Genomic DNA, 26,178 nt, shown 5'->3' with positions numbered 1-26,178 from the left:
AGTATTTTCAAGGCTGAAATTCAGTATTCTAGTGAGGAAATAAGTATTTTCACAGGAATACCATAGGACAACACATAAACTGAAACTTAAGAAATCAGTATTTTGCATGAAACCATCAGTATTCTTCTCTATTTTCAGTACTAAATACTGAAAATCAGTACTACTTGGCAGCTCTGCATCACCATCACATGTCCTTTATTTATCGAAAACAAAAGAGCAAGGGAATGCTTTACATCCTGGTAAAACAAAGCAATGAATATGAAACCTGGTGGATGTTTCATAAAGCTGTTTGTAAGTTACGAGCGACTTTGCGAACCACTAGTGACCCTTTTTTAATGAACTAAATCAACACCAATTAGAATATGGTGTATATTACTTACCATAAAGGTCACCACCAGTCAAATCACTTGTAACTTACAAACAGCTTTGTGAAACATAAACTACATCAATATGCATGAGATGATGGCAACACTGGATAACTGCATTTATCGAATATTTATTAAAATATATATTAAAAGTAAACCTTACATTTTATTAGGTGAAAGAAATAAGAGAATGAAAATTGAATTGGTGAAACATTTCAAACTTTCCAATATGAACTTTCCAGGGAAAAAAAATAGCACAACATAAGAAATTGAAAGATTCATAAATTTGGCAGAATACCTACAGGAAGACAAAAAATATTTTGTGTAATAAACCTCTGGAAATATATACAATAACCTTGTTCCCATAGAAAAAGAAGGCATTATCACATGCATGTGTGTGTGTGTGTCAGGGTAAGGGGTAGCTTTCATTTTTTTAACATATGTCAGATGCACATACTGAAATTGTCTCTCTAGAATGTTAAGGATGTGAGTTGTCCCCCCCCCCAAAAAAAATGAAATTCTATTTCTAATAAAATAATAACTTATCTCTATAGCAGATCATTATTAGTATTAAACTGCAATGTAAGAACTCTGGGATTTCAATAGCTTTGTTGAGATTGTGTTCATTTTCTTTTTTCACTGCTATATGTCAAGCCCCTATCTCAGCAGACATCAACCAAACATGAGACACAGAGTCTGCACTAGACAGCCTTGTTTCAGTACGATCACCAAAAGAGTGGAATTTCCCTTTCTTTGAATCAGTTTCACAATTTTTTTTCTTCATACAGCAAGAGCAAAACAATTTGTGCATAAAGCTTTATTTCTACACTTAAAGTGTTGGATTACTTCATGTATGAATGAACCAACCTTTACATTGGATACAGATTCCAGTACTGATAGTATGTGAGCCATTCAAATTACATGCTGTGAGTCCATTAAGCAACAATGCTGGTTACAAATGCCTTGATATATGAAAATCATGTATGGTGCAATACTCCTACTGTATGTTACAATGCATTGATTGGCAAAGATAAAAACATATCTCTGACTTTTCTCGAATTGAGTAGTCATATATATTTTCTCAATATTTTTGTTCAAATAAAAAATTACACTCCATCCAAGAGAGGGCACTTTCATGTTTCGTCGTCATCATCGTCATCAACTTCCTCTTCATCCTCTTCACTATCTGAATCATCTGCCTGATCGTCTTGCTGTACTTCCATTTCTGAGGATTCTGAAAGCTCATCCCATTCACCCTGAAAAAATGAATGAAAAAAATCTAAATCACAAACTTTAACTCTTGAAGATTATACATAAGCTTTGTCCATTTCAATGTTCTTAAAATTTCCTGACTTTCCAGAGTTTAAAACATGAATTTTTTCTAGTCTTTCTTTTGATGATTTCAATGAAGCATGTATGTGAAACATTGCATAGCAAAATATCACACACACAGATTTACAAAATTTGTGTAAATCATCAAATCTTGGAAGTTCTCTCCTATGACTTTGCAGAAACAACTTATAAATATTCTGACCTGTATCAACCTACAAACCATAAAACTTTTTCAAGATCAAGTCAGTTCATTATAAAATTAATTTCACAGAACAATGCTCATGAAAATAGTACTCTGTTAATCATTATTGTTGTTCACAATGAAGAACGTTGCTTCTCCCAACTTCTTTTTAGACAGTTAAATCAGAAAATAAACAATTAAATTTTATGGTCATTTGATAAGATGGAGGACTGTTAGAGAATTAAAAGTAAATTCTAACCTCTGATTCTGAGTGGATAGCAAGTCCATCCTCCATAAGGTCTAACTCATCTGAAGATTCTATTTAAAAGAAAAAAAGGTATATGCATCATCATTTTAGCAGAGATTTATCTGTAATAGAAAAAAAATTAAACAAGCATGAATATCACACAAATCTAAATTAGTTGGACTACCACAAAGTATAATTCTTTCACTTTGATAAATGAGTTTTTGAGCAGAATTCAAAACAATTTTTAAATTGCAATTGAATTAGAGACAAATTGTACATTGTAATGTAATAAATCTACGAATATTGGCAATCACCCCATACTTTTTAAACGGTTCATCACTACTACACAACATATCAACAATATTTTCTTGTCATCACTGTTAAATTTTTATCTCAAGATAACTTTTTTAGAGACGACATCATACAAGTAATCACAATGTTTTCAACAAACAATAACATTCACATTTTCTCACAAAGAAACCCATTTAGCAATAAGTCTGACTGCTATTAATACTAAATATAAGACTACTCACCATCTTCATAGAGCATCAGTGCTTGGTCTGTATGGCTAGCCTCTGCAGTGTCGTCTTGTGATGATATCTGAACAAAATCAACAAAGAATTTTACACCAAAACCTATTCAACTACAGGTCATTAATCACATTCTCAACCAAAATACTTTCAGGAGCTTGTTTACAGGTTACAAACGCAATTGAATTTTTTTTAATCTTTCAATTCTGGATAATATAGGGAATCAATCTATATTATAACAAATTGCAACTATAACCTATAGCTCCAAATTTTCGGAGTACAGATATGTGTTTTACAATTAACTACAAGAATACGTTCCATACAGCATTATCATGATGAAGGTGTCAAGTACACAATCATGAAGAAAATAATGTTGACTTAAAACATACTGGTTATATTCAAACTAACAATATATATTCTTCAGCATTGCACAAATTTTTTCTTTGGTACTAACAAAGTTCATTTAAGTGTTGAACTATATAAAACATTCTCCTCCTCAAACTAGGTTTAATGCCATATATGTTTAAATCTAACTCACTACATAAATGTTTATATAAGTGCTAAATTACCTGAGCCAACATGAGGTCCAATTTGCCATGTAGCCTACCAAGTTTGCCACCATTGCTTGTTCTTGTATTAATGGTCTCATAGATATGACTTAATCTCAGCATTAGTTCAGGACAGGTCATGAGATAGGACGCCCTCTCTCGTAAAACTTCTTTTGTCCAGTGGGCAATTACCAATCCGCTGGAGTAAAAATGGACAAGAATATGCTACATTACACAATCAGGTAAATCAAGTTTTAAAGCACAGCTGGTTGCTCAACCTTTCGGCATCTCTAACTCTTTATTTCATCCATATTTACTTCACATCAGAGACTATTCAATCCATGACAATTTGTGAAAAATGCATCTTTTCATATTCAGGAAGGTCCCTCAATATGTCAAGGCCTGTTTTCTTCAACTATTCAACTTCAAAAATTTTCTTCTATGATAAACAAAATTGAAAAGAAAAACTTAACATTTTATGCTCAATGTTAATAACCTTATAAAACCTTTTTTACAACATAATTTGATAAATTGACTTGGCATGACGTATGGTGCTATACCTTTGCGGAGCAGTGTTCATCCTTCTGGCTAGCTCTTGAACAAGGGGTACGATGAGAGGTACTGGTAGTCTCTTTATCGTGTTGGCGACTACTTTAGCTCGGTCCTGCTTCAGTACTCTCTACAGAAAAGAAATGGGAGAAACAAACTTATATGAGAAATGCTGAAAATCAATCATGATCAAGAACATGGAAAAATATAGGTAATAATATAAAGCACATGGTAAAAGAGTAACAAAACATTTAAACAAATTTTGTGAGTCACAAAGGGGATTACATCCTCGCATGTTGCAAAATGGTAATTCCTATTTCATTCTCAAAAGTTGAAGTGCCCTATAAAATGGCATGATGTAGAACTCTACTTAGTCTGTCATTAGCGTGGTGAAGGCTAGGACAGGTGGAGATGGTTCTTGGGTTTAGTCTACCTCCGTTTGTTACACGGCTGTCATGTTGTACATATATACAATCACAGATATGTATCTGAACGGAGGATATTTTATCCACAAGAAATAATGCTCTTCTATAAAAAAACAACTTATCTGATAAACTCAAAGGTTTTCACACAGTCAATCTTCATTATGAGAGGAATTTCATTGAAACAGGTTAAAAGTCAAGAAATGTTTTCATCTTACATCTAGTAGTTCCCTGTCCTGACTCTGAAGTCCTTGTGATAGTAATGTTACCATGACATCAGCTCGTGGAGGTTGACTTTTATCAATGTCTGGTCTAGCTTGAGCAATACTAAGGGCATTCAATCTGTCTTCCATACTTAGCTGCAAAAAAGAGAAATCAGACAAAAATACTGCATTTCAATTTAACAACTTGTAGCAAATTGATGTCCTGGAAAATGGCAAACCAAATAATTGATGTACTTGGCCTCTCAATACACCCAAAACAAAGTGATAGTCTTATTAATTTTCAAATCTCTCTATATAAAAGTTAATATGCAAATAAGCTGGTAAATCATTGAATGAATCAAAAATGAAATGTAGAACTCTACTTAGTCTGTCATTAGCGTGGTGAAGGCTAGGACAGGTGGAGATGGTTCTTGGGTTTAGTCTACCTCCGTTTGTTACACGGCTGTCATGTTGTACATATATACAATCACAGTTATGTATCTGAATGGAGGCTACCTTTGCTAATGGAAAATCTATCATCAATTACCTTGCCTAAAAATTTGATGTCGATGGGTATCACAACACATATTGAATACAATAATACAAAACGGTGCAAGCTACCCCCTCCCCATTTTATTTGGCAACAAAAGCACCACTACAGCAAAAAAAAAAAAAAAAAGATTTTTACAGACAAAAAGAATGTCAGCGCAAAACTGAACTACCATTCTTTCCTTATTTCGCCCCAAGATGGCAGTTACTCCAATTGCAAAGAAACAGAACAAATATGGATGCGTCAATACAGAATACAACATTAACATTACATTATGGGCCATGAATTAAAGCAAGATTAGTGAAAATCCTGCTTTGTAATCTTCTTTCAAGAGACCCACTTGGTTGATGGAAAGTTTAAATTTTGTATTATATGACAGACTTAATTTTAATAAGAACAAATTCTGCTCTGAAACTAATTATTTTTCACAAAGCCTTAATCAAAATCAATTTCAGGCTCGAACTACGCTTCAACAGGTGCGATCCAGGAAATATTTATATTACTTCATACAATTACCTCTGTTCTAAGAGATTTCCTTTTAGCCTTCTTCCGCGCTGATTTTGACGGTTCTTCAAGTCCCTGAATTGGTCGACTAGGTGCCATGTTGTTTGGACCCAATACTGTCACATCACCTGATGTTATTGGTCTTTTCACCTGTTCATGTGAATCAAACATTTGCACTCAATAAAGAATATTGAAAGGCCGTCACTTTTTTTTACTGATGCATTGGTGGATTCTAGCACTGTACGTCTTTGGTTAACACAATGATGGATATCAAATCACAATAATCAGTCTTTATAGTACTCAAAGGCTAAAAATGCATATGTATTGGGTACAAATAAAAATCCATGCACATAGATGCAATGTTACAAAGACAAATTTTACTTTTACGCAGTACAAAATACTACAAACAAATAATAAGAGGTCAGTACATCTGTATAATTTCTCAGGATCTCTTCAAACAATAACCACACATAGATTTTGAAGAGTGCTGTTGCACAATAATCTGTAGATGTGGATTTTGAAGAGTGCTGTTGCACAAGAATCTGCAGATATGGATTTTGAAGAGTGCTGTTGCACAAGAATCTGCAGATGTGGATTTTGAAGAGTGCTGTTGCACAAGAATCTGCAGATGTGGATTTTGAAGAGTGCTGTTGCACAAGAATCTGCAGATATGGATTTTGAAGAGTGCTGTTGCACAAGAATCTGCAGATATGGATTTTGAAGAGTGCTGTTGCACAAGAATCTGCAGATGTGGATTTTGAAGAGTGCTGTAGCACAAGAATCTGCAGATATGGATTTTGAAGAGTGCTGTTGCACAAGAATCTGCAGATATGGATTTTGAAGAGTGCTGTTGCACAAGAATCTGCAGATGTGGATTTTGAAGAGTGCTGTAGCACAAGAATCTGCAGATATGGATTTTGAAGAGTGCTGTTGCACAAGAATCTGCAGATATGGATTTTTAAGAGTGCTGTTGCACAAGAATCTGCAGATGTGGATTTTTAAGAGTGCTGTTGCACAAGAATCTGCACATGTGGATTTTTAAGAGTGCTGTTGCACAAGAATCTGCAGATGTGGATTTTTAAGAGTGCTGTTGCACAAGAATCTTGAGAATTGGTTCAATATGATGTCATGATTAGAAAAACCATTTACATTAGAAATCTGATTGGGAAATAGGTTTCTGTTCCTTTATATCCAATTGAAAGTTTCCCCAAAATGGTGCTAAACTTTATTGCACCATCTGACTGTCTCTAGGCTAATATGAATAAAAGCACATTTTGCGTATTCTGAATATATTGAATAATTTCTCCCAGTCTTCGCATTTTGTTCTTGTACATGGTCCAAAATTTAATGACTTCCATCTTTGGGAAGCTCCTATGCAAGGTCTCCTTAATCCTTGGAGATATATTCCTGTCAGTAGTAGTAGTTACTTGGCTATCTTCAAAGTTAAAGTATTAAGTCAGTGGGGAGTTGGCTTTCATGTAGAATGGATTTTTATTTCCTGACCCCAGACTTTGTAAAATGTATTGGAAATACCTGTAACAGGGATATCCTTAGGAAAAAGCAAACTTGGTGTCCCATCAACAATTCTTCAAACTTTCCAAGCCTCATTAAGCCTTGGGCAACAGAGTCAGGCCAGGAAATGTGACATAATTACTTTACCATGCAAGCGATCACAAGTGCCATTACGTTATGTTTGCTTGTCATAAGATCTACCATGGTTTGATCAAGAGTGATTTATATCCAAATAGTGTCAAAGTGTCCAGGAAAACTGAAGACCCACTCACTTTAAAACAATGAATGATAAAAACACAGGTGTGTACAGGCAACAGTATTTGATGCAAGCACAAGATGCCTTCACACTAAAGGCCTAATCATTGGTGAAGGTTTAATAGTAAGAATCAAGTAAATTGCAATGCATTCTTTTACATTCTAATCTGACCGTCAAAATATTTGGTTTATTATTTTTGTTTATTTTGTTTATTCTCTTGTGACAATTTCATTTCAATTTTTGAGGATGTATCGCACCCTCTCTCCATAAATGAGTTGGAGGATGGCATTCCCCTTGCTGTTTTTGTGAGAAATCTCTACTGCGAAAAACTGATGACATGTCGTTCAGTGAATATTTCAAAATATTACAAAGACAAATTTTACTTTTACGCAGTACAAAATACTACAAACAAATAATAAGAGGTCAGTACATCTGTATAATTTCTCAGGATCTCTTCAACCAATACCCACACTTCTAAACAATTAATAATTGCGATACTCACTCTGTCTCCAGGTTCATCTCTTTTCTTATCTGCTTGTAAGTGGTCATCTCGTATTAAACAGATCTCTTTCTCTTTGGAATCTAAACTCTGTAACAAAACGAAAGGGGATGGCAATTATATCGTCAAATGGTATCATTTACTCCAAAAAGACTTAACAATTCTTTGCACTTTTAACATCAAATAATGTTATCTTATAGACAATAGGAATGAATATCTAATGGACAATTATTAGGTTGCTACAATCTCAGTGGTTTCTGTGGTAGACATGTTTTATCATTCACAGGTAATATGCGTGGTGCATGGGTTCTCATCATTGATTAGCAACCAATCTCTTGAAAAACTGTTTCTGTTTTTACAGTCAAATAATCATTCAGGTGATATTTCCAAAGACCCTTTCCAAACATTGAAATCTCAAATCAATGTCAAGCTAAATAAACAAACTATAGATACTTAATTATTCACAGTAAATCATAACATAAGCATTTCTCTTTACCACGAATCAACACAGGTAAAAATAAATTGCTCTTATGTTGACAATAAATGCAGAGCTGCCAACCATAACAAGCACATTTCAGTATTTTCAAAGAAATGCCACAGAACACATAAAACAAAAGCTTTAGAAATCATATTTTGCATAAAACCATCTGTATTCTTCTATTTTTCAGTACTAAATATGGAAAATCTGTACTACTTGGCAGCAATGTAAATGTATAACATTCAGAAGCACTCAGCTACTTGGCCAAGTAATTTCAAGACAAGAATGATTTAGGGACCAAATAGACTTGCATTTGATTTTAAGTTTCTTGCATTGCCCCTTAAGTCATAGTTAATAATGTACTCCTGGTACAGAAGAGTGTCATTACAATCACTGATTAAAAAAACCCAAAATCATTTTACTCACTAATGATTCAAAAGCTGGCTTGAGATTGACACCATAGGCAATCTTGAGTTGTGGTTGACCTTCAACTAAATGAAGTTGTGATGTCAGGATTGGAATAGGCCTTGCAGGAGAAAGTTTGCTTCCCTCTGTTGTCACGTTGACCACATGTCTTGCTTGAAATGGTTTTCTTGCCCTTCTGCATGATCAGAAACAAGACAGACTTTCAAAATCAATCACTTTTTATCAACAGATATAACAGCAATCAAGTTTTATAATAAAAATCTTGTGACAATCATTATACCATTTGTGCTCTTCATGTGTCACTGAATCAAATAATAACAATGATAGTGGATACTTAGTTAAGTCACCAATCAACACAAAGTTCCTAAAGGTGCTCCAATATAACTTTGGTGAAGATAGTCAGCCAATTGTGTGCACAACATTCACATGACTATTCCTGCAAGCATATATCTACATCTTGTCCTAGGTACAGGGAGTGGTGACAAATGTAGATTAATGTCATGCAGAAGAAGGTATTTCAAAGTCTTTTCAGTCCCTGGGAAGAGGGGGGGGGGGGGGGGGGATTACGGACATTTGGAAGAATGAATACAAATTATCAATTATTAATCATGGTTGCTACAATCTCAGTGTTTTCTGTGGTAGACATGTTTTATCATTCACAGGTAATATGCGTGGTGCATGGGTTCTCATCATTGATTAGCAACCAATATCCCCCCCCCCTTCTCCCATGGCTTTAATACTCTCCTGATTTCTTGTATTCTACAGCTTACCCATTAAGTACAGTCTGGAATATGTGGACTTGTCCTGACTGACAGACTACAGAAGTGTATACCTCCTGCAAGGAAAATAGAATAAATCTAGTTTCAGCTGAGGAAACATTGTCACATCACTCGCATGCAAAAAAAAACACACTGCTTATCATTTATCTGAAATGTGATAACAAAATATATTACAAAAACATCAAATGATCACAAAGGGTCAAACTTTATGATTATTCCCACATGAGCGAATACATGAAGGATAATGAAACTAAGAAGATATAATGAAATGTAATGTCCTGTCAAAAATAAGGAGCATGCTTGTTTTGCTACTTCTGCTTATTTTGCGAATTTCTAAGCAATGACAACTTTTCTACCAGAAATATTTTGAACATTTTCATTTATCAATACAAGTATACAGCACTTGAGTGGTCATTCTGTTCATACTGAGTTTGAGATCAATACAACTAACATTTACATAAAAACAGTAAGCAACTAAGCAATAGACCCAGCGTAGGAAAGACATAACGGTGTCAAGAGATTTAGCATTCATGACAGCCAAAATCATCTCTAAAATTCCCCCAAAATGCATGCTTTGCGGTGATTATTCTTTCAAGAGTCACCCCAAGAACTGTCACAAACAATTTTCAAGATTATTTAGAAAACCAATATTTTAACAATGGCAGAGTAATGATTTTTGTATTTACTGCATAAATGCTTGTTGCTCCTAAGAAATAGCCCTTAAATGAAAGAAACATCCCCCCCAAATTCTGTTATTGCCCCAATGTGGAAAGATAACCCCTAAAAAATAATTATTAATTTCTACCCTGAATAGCAATACAGTAACCATGCAGCATAAATGTGTATTCATCCCATATCAGTTCCCATGTTAAAAACTAATACACCAACAGCAAATCATTATATTGTTGATATTCATCACACCTCTTGTTAGAAATGTCACATCAATTTTTTTTAATAAATAAATAAAAAATAAATAATTACCGAATTTGAAGACACACAGACATCAAAATCACTGGGCTCATCTGGAACAGCAAATGAGGCAAGAGGAGCCTTGTCCTTACTGCCCGACTTAATTTGCCTAGAAGACAAAATATAATTTAATATTCAAAACACATCTTTTATTGACTGTTTAACACCTAGGCATTTCCAGTATAACATTTGATGGTTGCTACAATCTCAGTGGTTTCTGTGGTAGACATGTTTTATCATTCACAGGTAATATGCGTGGTGCATGGGTTCTCATCATTGATTAGCAACCGATTAAAGCTACATTTCATTGACAAATCGTGGGGAAATCAAGGCTTATCTCAGAACAGAGAAGGGATTCAAGTCTTTCACTTGGCTGAAGCTGCATGCCTGGGGTGTAAAGTACTAGACACCGACATGCCTGGGAGGTCTTTTAGTAGAGCATGAGAGCAGTACCTAGTAGACTAACCAACCAGAATTAACCTTCGAGTTTTCACTTTGAAACATGTAACTTCACGGAGGTTATTTATTTTGGTTTAAAATAAAGAGACCTGCTTTGAGTCTAGGAATTGGGATTGTTGGAAACTGGAACTGCAATGATCCGAAGTAAATAACCATCATGAGTTCGGTCAAATTCGTGCTGTCCGAACTTTTATCACATTAGTCGGACGGCGCTCATGACGGACGGATTATATTATGCAAGTCAATTGGCCTTTTGCAAATTTCGTATTGATTCAATTTCCCCATGATTTGTCAGTGGCTGGGCCCTTTAATACAAGATTAAACCTTTAAGTACATTTAACTGTAAAAAGTACAAATGAATGAAAGCTAAATCAAACTGTTTAATGTTTACAATAAAAAATGCCACTATCCTGGATGTAATATTATGAGTATCAGCTCCACTATAATCAAAGATAGTGATTTTTCCAAGATGGAGTACAAATTAAGTGTCTCAAATTTTCATAACACTCTGAAATAGTGAATCATACTGGAAATTCTCAACTATTCCAAAATATAAGATACAAAAATATGAATACTTTCCAATTCACTGAAACCTAAGACAAATGCTAAGTTTGAATTATCCATTAGACCCAGGCCTAGAAATCTGTGATCACTCTGGTAGTATAGTGGCACATTACAGAAAGACTACCATACTCACCAAACATTCACAATTCTATCACTAACAGCTGATGACATGAAATAGAGTCCTTCAACCGAGTCCAGAGGATCATCTTTCTCCGAATCTGGTGAAAATGTTGGTACCACCCTCAGTCTAGTCACAGGGCTGGCATGACCAGTGAATTTCTAGAGAGGAAATGGATGGTTATACTAAATCAATTATGCATTGAGGCCCCCTGCCCTCGCCCCCCCCCCCCCCCAAGAAAAAAAAAATCCATGTTATGAACACAAAAAGTGAGTGATGTCATGAAATTGTATCAATACAAACAGAAATTCTGACAGAATAAAGAAATTCCTTAATCTAACAGACTTTGATAAAAAAGTAATTGAAGATTAAAACAAGAGGAGGAATAAAGATGAGGGAATAATAAAACTGATACACAATTGATAGATGACCATCATAACAATAAGATAATCATGCAGAGTACATAAACTTGAAATGCATAATCAACCAAATCATAAGATAACTTACTTTTAAGACAGCTTTGGTGTGAAGATTCCAGAGTTGGATTGTTCTGCCTGCACTTAGCATTGTAGTTCCTCCCGGACAAATACAGATTGAATACACAGATGTTTTGTCTCCTTTCCACTTACTTCAAGGGGTGAAAATAAGATACAAAAAACTCTACATTAGATTTGATGCTATATATTGGAGTTCCTAACTTGTTTACATACATTACATTAAAGTGATTTTGAAAAATAACACCATTATGTGTTCATGAAACAATTTTGATTTGTTCTTTCTTGAAATCGACAAACTCATAATAAAACATTAAATACATCAATGCATTTAAAGTGGTACTACAGGCTGAAAATAAAATGATTTGCATTAAGAAAAATCTGACAAAAAACAAACCAGTGAATATTTGATCAAAACCGGACAAGGGATAACAAATTTATGGCAATTTAAAGATTTGCATTATTCCGGTGAAACAGTTCTCGGCAAGTCTTTATAAGTATTCATTGAGCGAACTGATGATGCCATATCAGTAGCATACACAGGGGTGGGGGGCGGTGGTGTGACAGGGGTTCGACCCCCCCCTAAATTTTTTTGATACCCAACCTCGCCCCAAATTTTTTTGCAAACCTCTTGGGGGGGGGCTTGTCATTTTTTTAGGTAAAAAATGACAAAGTTTGTGTTGAAGACCCCTTTTTTTCTTGTAGGAAACAACCTAAAATTTGTGCCTTTCTACTGTGCGATATCCCCACTTGTTCTTTTGTATATTATCATCATAGAGATGTATATTATTGACACTAGAGTAATCGCTCGCATTGACGCGCGCGTAATGCGGCTGTGATTCCATGTATTGCGCAGCCGCCATCTTAAAGAGGGCAAGAGCGCGGATTTATAACACACGGCTCTATGGGAGAATATCACATATTTCACTTTTTTACATTATATTTTCAATTTAATGCTGTATGCAACGTTAAAATCACAAGGCAAAACATTTTTATGTTAAAATATATGATAACCATGCATATTTTATAAAGGAGATGGACTGAACATCCAGAAAACAGGGGGAAAACGACGAGGTCGACTGAGTAGTAGTTATTCAATATTATAAGCCATCATATAGCATATACATGTACCATGACAAGGGTGTCAGATAAGGTCAACTTTAGAGTGTTCATAGGTTCTCATTATTTGGTGCTCATTTGACACTCAGTGTTCAAGCAATATACTGTGTTGAAACAACACCGTGACAGGTGTTGGATAGAAATATTTTAACAAAAATTATTGTTGAAGTTACACTTCACTGGAGTAACTCAACACTGTCTGTTGTTGGGGTATATATTTAAAAAAAAATACCCTAGTGTTAAGTTACACCGTCAGGCTGCAGACCTGTGTTGAAGAACTTGAAATCGGACACCAAATGGTGTGAATCCGAACCGTGAAACAACACCAAAGCTGGTGTTTTTTTGTTTTTTTTTACACCAATGGGTGATTTAAACTTTCGTTTAAATTTTCGTTTCTGCAGGTGTTCGAGGTTGTCAAATGAACACCAAATGGTGTCAACTTCATAACATTCTCCGACTCGTGTTCAAATCGAATACCAAGACTGGTGTTGATATATTTTAGCATCCTAAATGTTGGTAATCTTAACACCAGTGGCAGTGTAACTCCAACACCAGATGGTGTGGTCCTTTATTGATTGGGCTGATGTTAAACTTAACACCTGTGGTGTTTAATATAGCTAACATCGCATAGTCTCCAATATTGTATTTAATGGGATTATCAGTCATTCACCGTATGATTTCTACTTAATGGACAATGAATTCTAGTTTGTTATTCCTATTTAATAAACCGGCCTTTTTTCCTTCTGGATGTACAGCCGAAAGCAGCACACGATCCCGGCATGATTTCCTCAAAATTAACTGAAAGGAGGGGAAACTTCAGACCAAGCCCTGATCTACATCATAGGTAATGCACGTACAGCAACCTATTTTTTGCCCTCTTTAAGATGGCGGCCGCCCCTATCATGGATTCACAGCAATTTGATGAAGTTCGCCCTCTAGTGTCAATAACATCTCTATGGTTATCACATACAAAATTAGGTTTGTTAAATTCTTTCCTACAAGAACCAAAAATATTGGAATAACTGATTAAGTGCATTAGATATTCATTGCTGCAACTTATTTCATTATAAGGGAGATATACCATTCACACATGTATGAAAAAATGAAACAATTGTGATTTCATGTAATAACATCAGAAAAATGAAAGTAGGGATGTGACATCATCAGCTCATCTTATGAATATTCATGACGTGCATATAAACGGTTGTGTGATCTAGTGGTTAGAGCATTGGACTCATAATTGCAAAGTTATGAGTTTGAATCCACTCTGCCATTGTCTCCACTTTGATAAAAAGGCTACCGTCTGCAAGGACATTCACTACATCATGTTTTCAAAATATATTGCTAAACTAACTTCAATATTCGTTCTCAGATTTTGATAAAATTGTCAGCATTTTGCTCTGTGAATTTTATTCTATTTATAGACATAAATATTTTTAGCCCGGAGCATACCTTTTAAACAATGCTTTAAAAAGAATTTAAAACAAACAAACATTCTCTGTGTTTTTCTCATTCCCCTTTAGGGGAGATCGGGGTTAGTTGGAATGCGGGGTAAGTTCGAACATTGTAATTTTTTTAATGCCTTTAAATGCCAATCGGGCATGGTGGCTCAGCGGTAGAGCGTCCGCCTCATGACCGGGAGGTCGTGGGTTCGATCCTCGGCCGAGTCATACCAAAGACTTATAAAAATGGGACCTTCTGCCTTCTTGCTAGGCGCTCAGCATTTAGATTGGAGAAGGGTAATGATAACATGTTATGTTATGCAGGGCCCGCTGGTACAACAGTTTCCTAACTGAAGTGGCTACCCTGGGTAAATAAAACGTTATTATTATTACTATTATCAATCAATTTAAAGTAGAAATATATTGAAAATCGTAAAAAAGGAGAATAATATATCACAATAAAGGAGAAAATAAGGAGAACACGATGGTGTACATCATTTATGATGGAGACCGATGAAACTCAGTTAATTGATAGTTTAAAGTTCTCTCTCTGAATGCTTCAAACACGCAGAATTACGTCCGCGAAATTGGGGATTTTTTTATGACGTCACTGTCTGTACGAGAGGCGTGATTGGCTCTCCCACGTGAAGCTCCACTTGCATGCAAAACCTGTTGCAAGGGTACATTTTCTCCACATTGTCACTGAATACTTCGATCCCGAAATGATCTAAAGAAAACCCAGAATTTTATCTAGATTTGGATTTTCAAATTGATGATTTTGAGATGAAGAGAATGATGATGAAGTGAACAACACAGTGATGTAGTTGGAGGTAAATTGGGGGAATTACGCCGATGATGATGATGAAAATTCAACTTGCAACACGATCACAAGTGAAGTCATGTTCATGCCGATTCGCTACCAATTCATACATGCTGGAAGTGCTGGAAGTGCTAGCTACACCGCGCGGGCCAAATTGAATTCATGCTGAACATAAATAACCACCGTCCAGACAGAGTCTATCATAAGAAGGAAAATAATGATATAACTGTACTTACAAACAAGTGAATAATCCGAACCTGAAGGCGCATCAACGAATAGTAGCAGACGATATGGCATATGCACTGACGATAAACTTCATGTGGCTGGGATAGATTGTCACTCGTTCTGTTAGATGAAACTTTTATCTCATTAATTTGACAAAATTATGAAACTCTCGGAATTATTTATTTATATAAAAATATAGTAACATCTCTTATCATTTTTTGAATTACGATAAAACCTGTTTTGAAGGAAAACGTTGAGGTAAATTAAAATTAGATGTAAAAGATCATCCCCATCATTATGTGATCGTAAACAAACCATCACAACAACACATGCCGTATTGTTTGCTCGCCTCGGCTGAGACTGAGAGAATAGATCTATGCACGTGTTGCACAGCTCTCAATCAGCAAGGCGAGCAAGGAAGGAATATACGTGTATGTTTTAGATGGTTTGTTTGCAATGACATACAAGCTACGCATGTTGGAGGATGATCTTTTATGTGTAGTTTACCTAAACGTTTTTTCCTTCAAAAAAGGTTTTATCGTAATACAAAAAACAATAAGAGATGTTACTATATTTTCATAAATAATTCCCCGAGTTTCGTAATTTTGTCAAATTAATGAGTTACAAATTACATCTAACAGAACGAGTGACAATCTTTCCCAGCCACATGAAGTTTATCGTCGGTGCATATCGTCTGCTGCTATTCGTTGAGTTGATTTGCCTTCAGGTTCGGATTATTCACTTGTTTGTAGTACAGTTATATCATTATTTTCCTTTTTATGATAGACTCTGTCTGGATGTGGTTATTCATTTTCATGGATTTAATTTGACCCGCGCAGTGTAGCTAGCACTTGTAGCAGCAGCTGCATGAATTGGTAGCGAATCGGCATGTACATGACTTGTGATCAGGCAAGTTGAATTTTCATCATCATCATCATCATCGGCATAGTTCCCCCAATTTACCTCCAACTACGTCACTGTGTTGTTCACTTCATCATCATTCTCTTCATCTTTAAAGTCATCAATTTGAAAATCCAAATCTAGATAAAATTCTGGGTTTTCTTTTATTTCGTAATAGAAGTATTCAGTGACAGTGTGGAGAAAACGTACCCACGCAACAGGTTTTGCATGCAAGTGGAGCTTCACGTGGGAGAGCCAATCACGCCTCTCGTACAGACAGTGACGTCATCAAATTCCAGTCAATTCAGAGACCGATGCGAGGCATATTTCGGAGGGGCATTTTAGCGTTGTTTAATCGGCGATTTTCACCTTTTCGTATTATTTTCGGTAATTTTGAATGACCCACTGATGATCCGCACATCATTACCTTTCCATTGATATATAATAAGACCACATTCATAATCAATATATTTCTCATTTAAGCAATACTGCCCTCAATTTATTGCTATTATCAACAGCCATCCACCATATTACAGAAAACACATGTGCAACAAGCCTGGTGAAGTTAGAAAGGATATTTTGTTTTTTCACCTTCTGAGATTTTTTTTTTTTCGCTTTCAGCATTTGTATCTCAGAGAAGTTTATAGATTAGGGTGGCCTGTTTTAGGGTTTAATAGACACTTTACCAAGCTACAAAATAAGGTTATTGATATGCCATGGTAAAGTCCCTTTTTGGGGCTGTAAGCTTATAAATGTCAAATGGACCTCTGTGGTAAGTTGGAACAAAATTGAAGGGGCTAGTTGGATCATGTTCCAACTTACCCAGCCATCATTATAAATAAAAACATTGGATATGAGAAATAAATGTATACAGTATTTCACACTCTTCTGAACATGTATTGTATACCATGCTTGTTTTATTTCTCAGTTAGGTCTGAGTGTGCATTTAAGGCCTGTAGTAGGCCCCTAATGCAATATCAATATTAACCCTTATCAAACGGGGGGGGGGGGGGGGGGGTTAATTTTAGCCCCCCCCCAAAAAAAAAAAAATTGTCACTACGCAGTCGCACGAATCTTTTTTACTGCACGGCTCGCTTTTTACTTTCAAGTCTTACGCATCTTTTGAGACCAAATTTGCGATGCCTGGGTGCGCAATTTCGAAATTACAAAGCATTTTGTACGTGCATGTCAGACCCAAAATTGCTCAAAAACGTGATTGGACCATGTACAAGTTCAATGCAAATTGTTTTTTTCAACCAAAAATCATGAATGTATTCGTGATTATTTTTACTTTGTTCATTCAAATGCATTTATTTTATGCTTTTTATGATCATAAAAGAGTCCCCAACAAAGTTCATCGGAAAAAAAACAATAAAAAACAAAGGTTTGAAAAAAACAAAGAAATACACATTTAAAAAACAAAAAATACATAAATTATATTTTTGCAATCTTTTGTGGATATTTGTTATAAAGGTAAAAATTGATACTCTCACAAGCTAATTCTCACCAAAAGTTAGCATTCTACTAGCTTAATAGAGTTAAAGGCAAAAACATACAAAAAAATTTACAGCAAATTTCATATGCTTATTTGCATAATTAATTGATAAAAATATATAAACAACTAATTTTTGGTCAAGTAAATTTGATGCAGAATTACATGAAATTGCTAATAGTACACTTAATTGCAAGTAAAATCAATTGCACACAAAAAAGCGGAATTCTACTACACAGTTGGCACGCGTGAGTGGCTGTATAAGAGAATAATTTAAACAAATCCACTTTTAATATTTTGAAATTGAAAAAAAAATAAAACAAATAGGCTAAAACCATGTAATAATACAGTTCTAAGTAGTTTAGTATAATTCTTAATTGACCATGCAGTGTTCCAACTTACCCATACCATGTTCCAACTTACCCTGTATATAAGGTAAGTTGGAACGCTTGCAATGGTCTTGTTCAAGGTGGATTTTAAAAATTTTATGGGGTATATTTGAAGCCCTTAGTTATATGCTTCAAGCTGATATATTGTTTCTCAAATAAAATCTATTTAGATTTTACAGCCATTTTTGTCAAAAATGTTCCAATTAACCCCGATCTCCCCAACTATAGGTAGTGCTGTTGTTGATAGGCCTATCGACATTGATGTCGACATATGAACGATTTTCGATGTTTCCATCATGTCGACATGCACGCACCCACATCGACATGTAAACATGAAATAAAAGGGGTCTAACCCAAGTCACCAGTGTAAAGCTTACCTGAAAAGCTAGAAGCATTTATCCACAGTAATTGGTGCAATTAAAAGGTTTATTCAGCTTAGCATTGCATTAAATTAATATCTGTGAGCTGTGCGGCAGCAGAAGTACGTCAGTACGGCCAGGGCCCTAGCAATAAATTGAGGGCAGTATTGCAAAAATTATTTTCCAGGTGTTAAAGAAAGTTACAATGTTTCAACTTACCCCACATTCCAACTAACCCTGCTCTCCCCTACCGTATGCTTTTCTTTAGAAGAGAAACAGTTTACTTTAAGTAAATTCCCCAAAGCTTACACAATGGGTACCGTAACCAGCTATAAGCCTTGCAGCCCTAATCTATGATGGTCTACATTGAAGCCTTGAAGATTTTAATCATTTTGAGTTTTGGACGATCATAGTGCTCAACATTCTAGGTAATTTAGAAAGAACCTTGATTATTCTATTACCTTCTGACAGTCCTATTTGTGATATCCCATTCCACAATGTACATGTCTTCTGAACAGCTGTATAAAGTATTATCACTAGAATGCCAGCATACATCATTGACTGTATCATCATGACCTCCATCCTAAGAAGAAAGATCATTATCGTAATGTGTTATTTTATAAGCTAAGGATCGCAGTTCCTCAAAACCAAGAAAGTTTCCAAGTCTTTAGCTTGTTAGATTGCTTCATCTTGTAAGCCTGTGCAAGTTATCCATGTTTCATTTAAGTCTTTAAAGGACAAGTCCACCCCAACAAAAAGTTGATTTGAAAAAAAGGAGAAAAATCCAACAAAACACTGAAAATTTAATCAAAATTGGACGTAAAATAAGAAAGTTATGACATTTTGAACTTTCGCTTAATTTCACAAAACAATTATATGCACATCCTGGTCAGTATGCAAATTGGCAGATTGATGACGTCAACCACTCACTATTTCTTTTGTATTTTATTAAATATGATATATTCTCATTTTCTCCTCCTTGTCAAGTGAGACAAAGTTTCATTTCTCCCTGAACATGTGGAATTACCATTATTTTAACAGTTTATGGTTAAGTTAAGGTGGTCCTTCTTGTCAAATCTGTAAAAATTCAAATATTGTATTATTCAAACAATAAAAAACAAAAGAAATAGCGAGTGATGGACATCATCAACTCTCTCATTTGCATATCACTGAGTTGTGCATTTAACTGTATTGAGAAAAATAAGCGAAATTTTAAAATGTCATAACCTTCTTATCTTACATCAGATTTCAATGAAATTTGTAGCGTTATGTTTGTTTGATTTTTCTCTATCGATTCAAATAAAAAAAATTATGGGGTGGACTTAATAAACTGCATAAACTAAAAATATTCTTGCAAACCATTGATCAGGCACATTATGAATATAAGTGGAATGCCTCTGGTGGTCTCACCTGCCTCACGCGATTCAATATAGCAGCAGTGCTGACTTTGAAAACTACTATAAAATAATTATTCACAAAAAAAAACACAATTCATATGATACAACACTACGTTCATTTATATTTGACCTTGACCATGTGACCTAAAACTTGTCAGTGATACCTGATTACCCCTATATCCACATTTTATACACTATAGATCTATAAACTTTGAAAGTTATGACAGCAATCTAATAATAACCTCCAAAATGGCCAAAGTTCCATGACCTTAAATGACCTTTGACTTTTGTCATGTGACCTGAAACTCACACAAGATGTTTAGTGATACTTGGTTACTCTTATATCCATGTTTTATGAACTAGACCAATACACTTCCAGGGATATGATGGTAAGTCAACAAATACCCCCAGCATGGCCAAAGTTCATTGACCTTAAATGACCTTTGACCTTGGTCATGAGGCCTGAAACTTGCACAGTGTGTTCAGTGATACTTGATTACTCTTATGTCCACGTTTCATGAATCAGATCCATAAACTTTCGAAGTTATGATGGTAATTCAATAGATACCCCCATTATGGCTAAAGTTCATTGACCTTTGATGTTGGTCATGTGACCTGAAATTTGCACAGGAAATTCAGTGATAATTGATTACTCTTATGTCTAAGTTTTATGAACTAGACCAATAAAATTTTGAAGTTATGATGGTAATTCAACAAATACTCCCAACTTGGCCAAAGTTCTGTAAATTTACATGACCTTGGTCATGTGACCTGAAAATCAAGCAGGATATTCAGTATAACTTGATTGACCTTATGGCAAAGTTTCATGAACTAGGTCCAGATACTTTCTAATAAGTTATGCTGTCATTTCAAAAACTTAACCTTCAGTTAAGATTTGGTGTCGACACTGCCTACGCCATTGGAAAAGCTCAGCCTATAGTCTCACTCTGCTTCGCAGGCGAGACAAAAACCAAATCATCATCTTTTGAGATTCACACTAGTTTAAAACTTTGCAAGATGTACATTGTAGAGAATAATTTCTTATAAAATGTTAAAACATACCAGTCTGGAATGCAAGTCCCCTTTTAAGACACTGTAGAGAAGAACGCTTCCAGCTATTGTCCCTAAAGCAAGAAGGTTGGTAGGTGAAATGGCCTCAGAATTTGTTGATTCAATGTCTGCCTGAGCAGATCTCCTTTTCTTTCTCTTTCGATTTTCCTAAGGAGTAGAAAAGAAAAAAGCCATTCTCATCTTTATGCCAAGGACATCAAACTCACCAGACATCATCCAACATTACTAACCAGGACCAGGACATATTTTCGAGAAAACATTATCTTCAAACTTATACTATCCCGTTGGTTTAAAGTAAAGAATGTTTGAGACATCACCTAGTTCATCTGGGAATGAACACAATAACCAAACAAGAATTTTTGTTACATACAATACTTTTTCCAGATTGCAATTAAGCAGTATGATGCAAGATTAAACTGGTTAAGAATAACCTCTTGTTAAACTTTTGTGCAGAGTGAATGCATTAACAAAAGGACATATAACTACATTTTTAATTTAACTTGACACTCTGATGAATCAATATTGATCCATCTGATAATATTTTAAAATAAAGAATGAAAGTGACAGATGAGGGCAAACAAAGTCCAGAGCAATCATTGATTCTCAATTTCACTTATGTATGCATGAGTAGGATCTACTCAGAATAGTCAGAATATCTCTATCCACCCCCTTCTACCTTGTTAATACTGACAAAGGATTAAGGGTTTTACATTTAAAGTTTTAAATTGTTAAAAGAGAAGAACCTGCCCCCCCCCATGCATGATGTAGCCTTGGAGAATAATTAAAAAAAAAACAAGATGGTCAAGTAAACATCATGGCAAGTTTCCCCCCTCTACTAACAATATTTTTCTTGTTTTTGAATGAATTCTTGTTTGAAAATGAAATCAATATTGTAGAAATGTTGGAAATGGAAATATCCCATTTGAATGATTTAGGGCTAGTTTTTTTGAAGTAGAAATCTCGGGGGCAAAACTTTCAGTTTTTTTCATGGTACACGCACATGAATGGGACACAATCCCTGGCTCCGAGGAGAGTAAGCAGACGTAAGTAAATGATTTTTACTTTCTAGGAGCCTCCTGGCTAGTTCTTGGTGCGAGGTTAGTACTGTGTATGAATAATGCTTACCTCCCACTAGAGTGCGGACAGGGTTAGCGACCAAATGATTTTCCAGCGGCAGCTCATCCTTTTGTTTTCATGATTTCGGTCGCTAACTTCAGTTTATAAATACAGGGAAGCGCAATGGGTAATTTCAAGCTCGGTGTTGACACTGTTAACCTTTTGGTGTTGGTGTTCGTTCAATTTATGGTCCCCAAAAGTCACTCACTAGTTGTTGAGATATCAATGTGATCTAGATTAGTTTTACAAACAAGGTCAAGACAATATTACATGCTCATTCAGCCACCAGGACTGTGATATTTTTACATATACTTTTTCATCACGGAGCCTTGAAATGGTTGCTATCTTAGCATTAGCGAGACTTGTCCATATTTAGAGGTTGAAACCGGTTTGTTTCTCTTGATTTTGTCTACCTTCATACACCTAATGCGTATGAAGGGATTAAAATGTTGTTAGTACATGTATAAATACATGTATGATAAACGAGAGGTTTCTTACCATACCGATCTCGTGTAGATCCCTCGATCCATTCATAAATACCACAAATACTATCGGCTTGACCCTTAAACCATTTCGTTATCCATCATCAGTAGCGGCGCTGGTCAGAAAATTGGGATCGTCCCAGTTTACAGGGACTGTCTCAGTTTATAAAGATTTCTTCACACAAGAAATCTAGGAATGTTCATTCATCTGTCAAGTGCCAACACCAATCAAGTGTGCTAGTCAATGTAAACATATCAGGTTTCATAACAAGATTATTGGAAGATGATAAGTCATGAAAACTATAGGCTTTTTACACAGGATTTTCTTAACCCCGGACTATTGCTAACCCCGTACTATCCTTAACCCCGTACTATTTTTTTTCCTTTTCACACATGCCAAATTGTTTTTGCTAACCCCGGATAAGGAATGCTTGCTTTTTACACACGAAACTCGCTAACCCCGGACTATTGGTAGCTCATGAATATTCACGAGCGCACTGAGGGGTCATTCGGGTCATATCCAAAATCGCGGACTTCTGGCGCGCGCTTTTTTTTTCATTCATCGCCGTGATCGCTGTTCATGAATATTCATTATACTTACCTCTGATTGGACAACAGGGCCGGCTCTGTTGCGGGGCATGAATGGGAGCACTTAGCCCACTTTCGTTTTACACATGCGATCTTAACCCCGTACTATTGCTCTTAGCACCGCAATTGGTGGGATAACCCTGCTTTTTTGCAGGGCCAAATAATCCCGTACTATAGGTGGGGTTAGCCCACTTTGCAAAAACGCTGTGTAAAACGAAAGTGGGCTAAGCTTAACCCCGTACTATAGGTGGGGCTAAATTGCCATTTAGCCCCACCAATAGTACGGGGTTAAGGAAATTTTAGCCTGTCTAAAAAGGGTAATTGACGGTGAAGTGGGGGGAATTGAGGTCACTGAATCTATTTTTAGCACTCTCAATTTCCGTAATTGCTGTCTTTGTCCCGTAGGGGGAAGTGAAAAAAAAAACGTCCCCATAAACAAGGACAGTCTCAATTTATCAAGACATGATTTGTCTTGGTTTATGAGGATATCCTTGTTTTCTGGGACAATCCCAATTTTTGGACCAGCGCCTCTACTGATCATGTCCACACATGTAGCTTCGAAAAGCAAAGATATTCGCACTTGTTGACTGCTACCACCCTGCCTGTGGGGAATCTACAGGTAGGACTATGGTATGCCAATGTTGTCCAGAGCACACTTTAAAAAGGCATTAAAATATCACTTTTGTGACCAAAATTACTAATTTCCATACAGTTGCAATTTATTTTTCATTAGTAACTTGGGAATAATTTTTGTATTCACCAGAGCGCTCAAAAACTTGAATTTTGGGCATATTTTTGTGTACGCCCTCTATTGGTGGAAAGTAAATATGGCAAGAAAATTTTCATTTTTTATCTCTATTTTTAATTAAGAAAAAAATGATTTAAAGTATCAAATTTCAATAAGAGCCAATTTATATGAATAATAGGTGTAATGGAAACTGTCAGTGTAAAAACATCAAGCATTTGCCCCCCAAAAAAAGAGAAAATTAGCCAACCATTGCCACCCTTATTTTGCCACACATGGAGATATAACTGAGAACAAGGTTATATCATAACCTTGTTCATTGAATGAGTGGATATTCGTATGAGTAACCTTACATGTACATTAGTAAATGATTTTTACTCTCTAGAAGCCTCCTGGCTAGTATTAGTAGCCTCGCACCATCATGATCGCGTTTGGCTGTGGATCTTTATTAGTGGGATGGGGGGGTCGGGCACGGGGGGGGCGGGCACTCAGTATATAATGCATAGTGGGTATGTGCCGCGGAGGGGACCCCTATTTTTACACTCAAATTTCCGTTCCAAGGCATAGCATTTTTGCCTTGTTGAGAAAAAGAACAAAGAAAGCCGCTCCAAGGCATAGCATTTTCTTCTTATCGAGAAAAAAGAGAGAAATCCGCTCCAAAGCTTCGCATATTTTTCGTTACGCCGCTCCGATCGCGTTGAATGAGCTGCAATTTTGGTGAAAAGCGGCCGCAGTGCTCCCCGGCCGAGGCCGCGCTAGCTGCATCATGCACGCATGATGCGTAGGGATGCATACGCGCTCGCACGCTGGCGATCCGTTCCAAGGACCCCCGTTTTCACAAACATTTGTCGTTCCGAGGACCCTCCTTTTTACAATAAGCCCGCTCCAAGGCCCCCCGTTTTTTGTCTCACCCGCGGCACACCCCCACCACTTTTTTGGTCGAGTGCCCCCCCCCCGGTCGGATGTCCGGACACTTTATAATTTTGAAGCCTTCTTTTTTGTCTTTGGATTACACTAAAAATATGAATTCAATTGATGTAATCATCTTCTATTTTGTTCTCTACAATATTTCCTAACATTGTGTACTAAAAATTGATGAAACTTCACTTGTAAATTTTTCCAAATGACTTTCTAAAATTGATCGTCCGTACACACAACCTGTCCGGACACACAACAACTGCGTATGCCAGTGCCTCGGTCGCTCGTGCTGCGCTGCGATCCCACTTTTGGTGTCCACAACACACGACTTCTATGGCTTGATTTTTCTGTGCGCGGCGGCATTAACGAACCTGAGTGACACGGTATACCATACCTCGGATCGACGTAATTTTCGCTGCCATGCCAAGCAGGTACACGACGATGATAGATGGGAACTTGGGGTGTAATGTTGATTAACCTCTCCTGTTTTAGAATCCCAAATGGAAAGTCTGCCATCTGCACTAGAAGTGGCAAAATAACTGTCGGTGACAGAAAAAGCACAGCACCTGTTCGGAGAAGTCGCCATGTTGCGTTACACCACGTGGCGAGAAATACGCATGCGCGATTATACGGTGGTGTTCCAGTTCACTTTCAACGATATACCGCAACGGTACCACACCACTGAACTGAAAAACGTATAGTTTCCAGTGACACGCGCGCAGCTTTAATTACGTAACCAAACTGCATATATACGAGATTATGTAGTCAATTATGACTTATTGCCAAATAAAAACAAGGAATAGAATGGAGAACAAAATGAAGATATTACGACTCTGATCGTAAATAAAAATCTGACAATTTAGCGCAAATTCAAATTAGTGTAGGCCCACAACGGTAGTCTAACGTTTTATGCATTTTTGACTCGTTTTATTGAATTGAATAAAAAGAGAAAATCCAAAAATCATAACACTGAAAATTTCATCAAAATTGAATCTAAAATAAGAAAGTTATGACATTTAAAAGTTTCGATTGATTTCACAAAACGGTTATATATGCACATCCCGGTCGGTATATGCAAATGAGGAGACTGATCAGTGGAGTCATCCACTCACTTTTTCTTTTGTATTTTA

At 36.0% G+C, this 26,178-nt stretch overlaps 1 protein-coding gene across 1 annotated transcript; it reads right to left on the bottom strand.

The window, feature by feature from the left end:
- Nucleotides 1–1,144: 1,144 nt before the first annotated feature.
- On the bottom strand, nt 1,145–25,674 carry LOC121419300 (WD repeat-containing protein 43-like). Its single transcript, XM_041613702.1, has 16 exons — nt 25,443–25,674; nt 21,191–21,346; nt 19,193–19,314; nt 11,999–12,119; nt 11,507–11,652; nt 10,363–10,459; nt 9,373–9,437; nt 8,603–8,777; nt 7,702–7,788; nt 5,444–5,581; nt 4,393–4,533; nt 3,764–3,882; nt 3,225–3,402; nt 2,659–2,725; nt 2,138–2,196; nt 1,145–1,621 (listed from the first exon to the last, which is right to left on the bottom strand). Exons 1-16 carry the CDS (start codon nt 25,632–25,634, stop codon nt 1,499–1,501), a joined length of 1,986 nt encoding a protein of 661 aa, XP_041469636.1. The 5' UTR covers nt 25,635–25,674; the 3' UTR covers nt 1,145–1,498.
- Nucleotides 25,675–26,178: the final 504 nt, after the last annotated feature.

The sequence above is a fragment of the Lytechinus variegatus genome, chromosome 7 (assembly GCF_018143015.1).
Source record: "Lytechinus variegatus isolate NC3 chromosome 7, Lvar_3.0, whole genome shotgun sequence".
Lineage (NCBI taxonomy): Eukaryota > Metazoa > Echinodermata > Echinoidea > Temnopleuroida > Toxopneustidae > Lytechinus > Lytechinus variegatus.
Note: the sequence above shows the minus strand (reverse complement) of the source record. Positions and strands in the feature narration are given on the sequence as shown.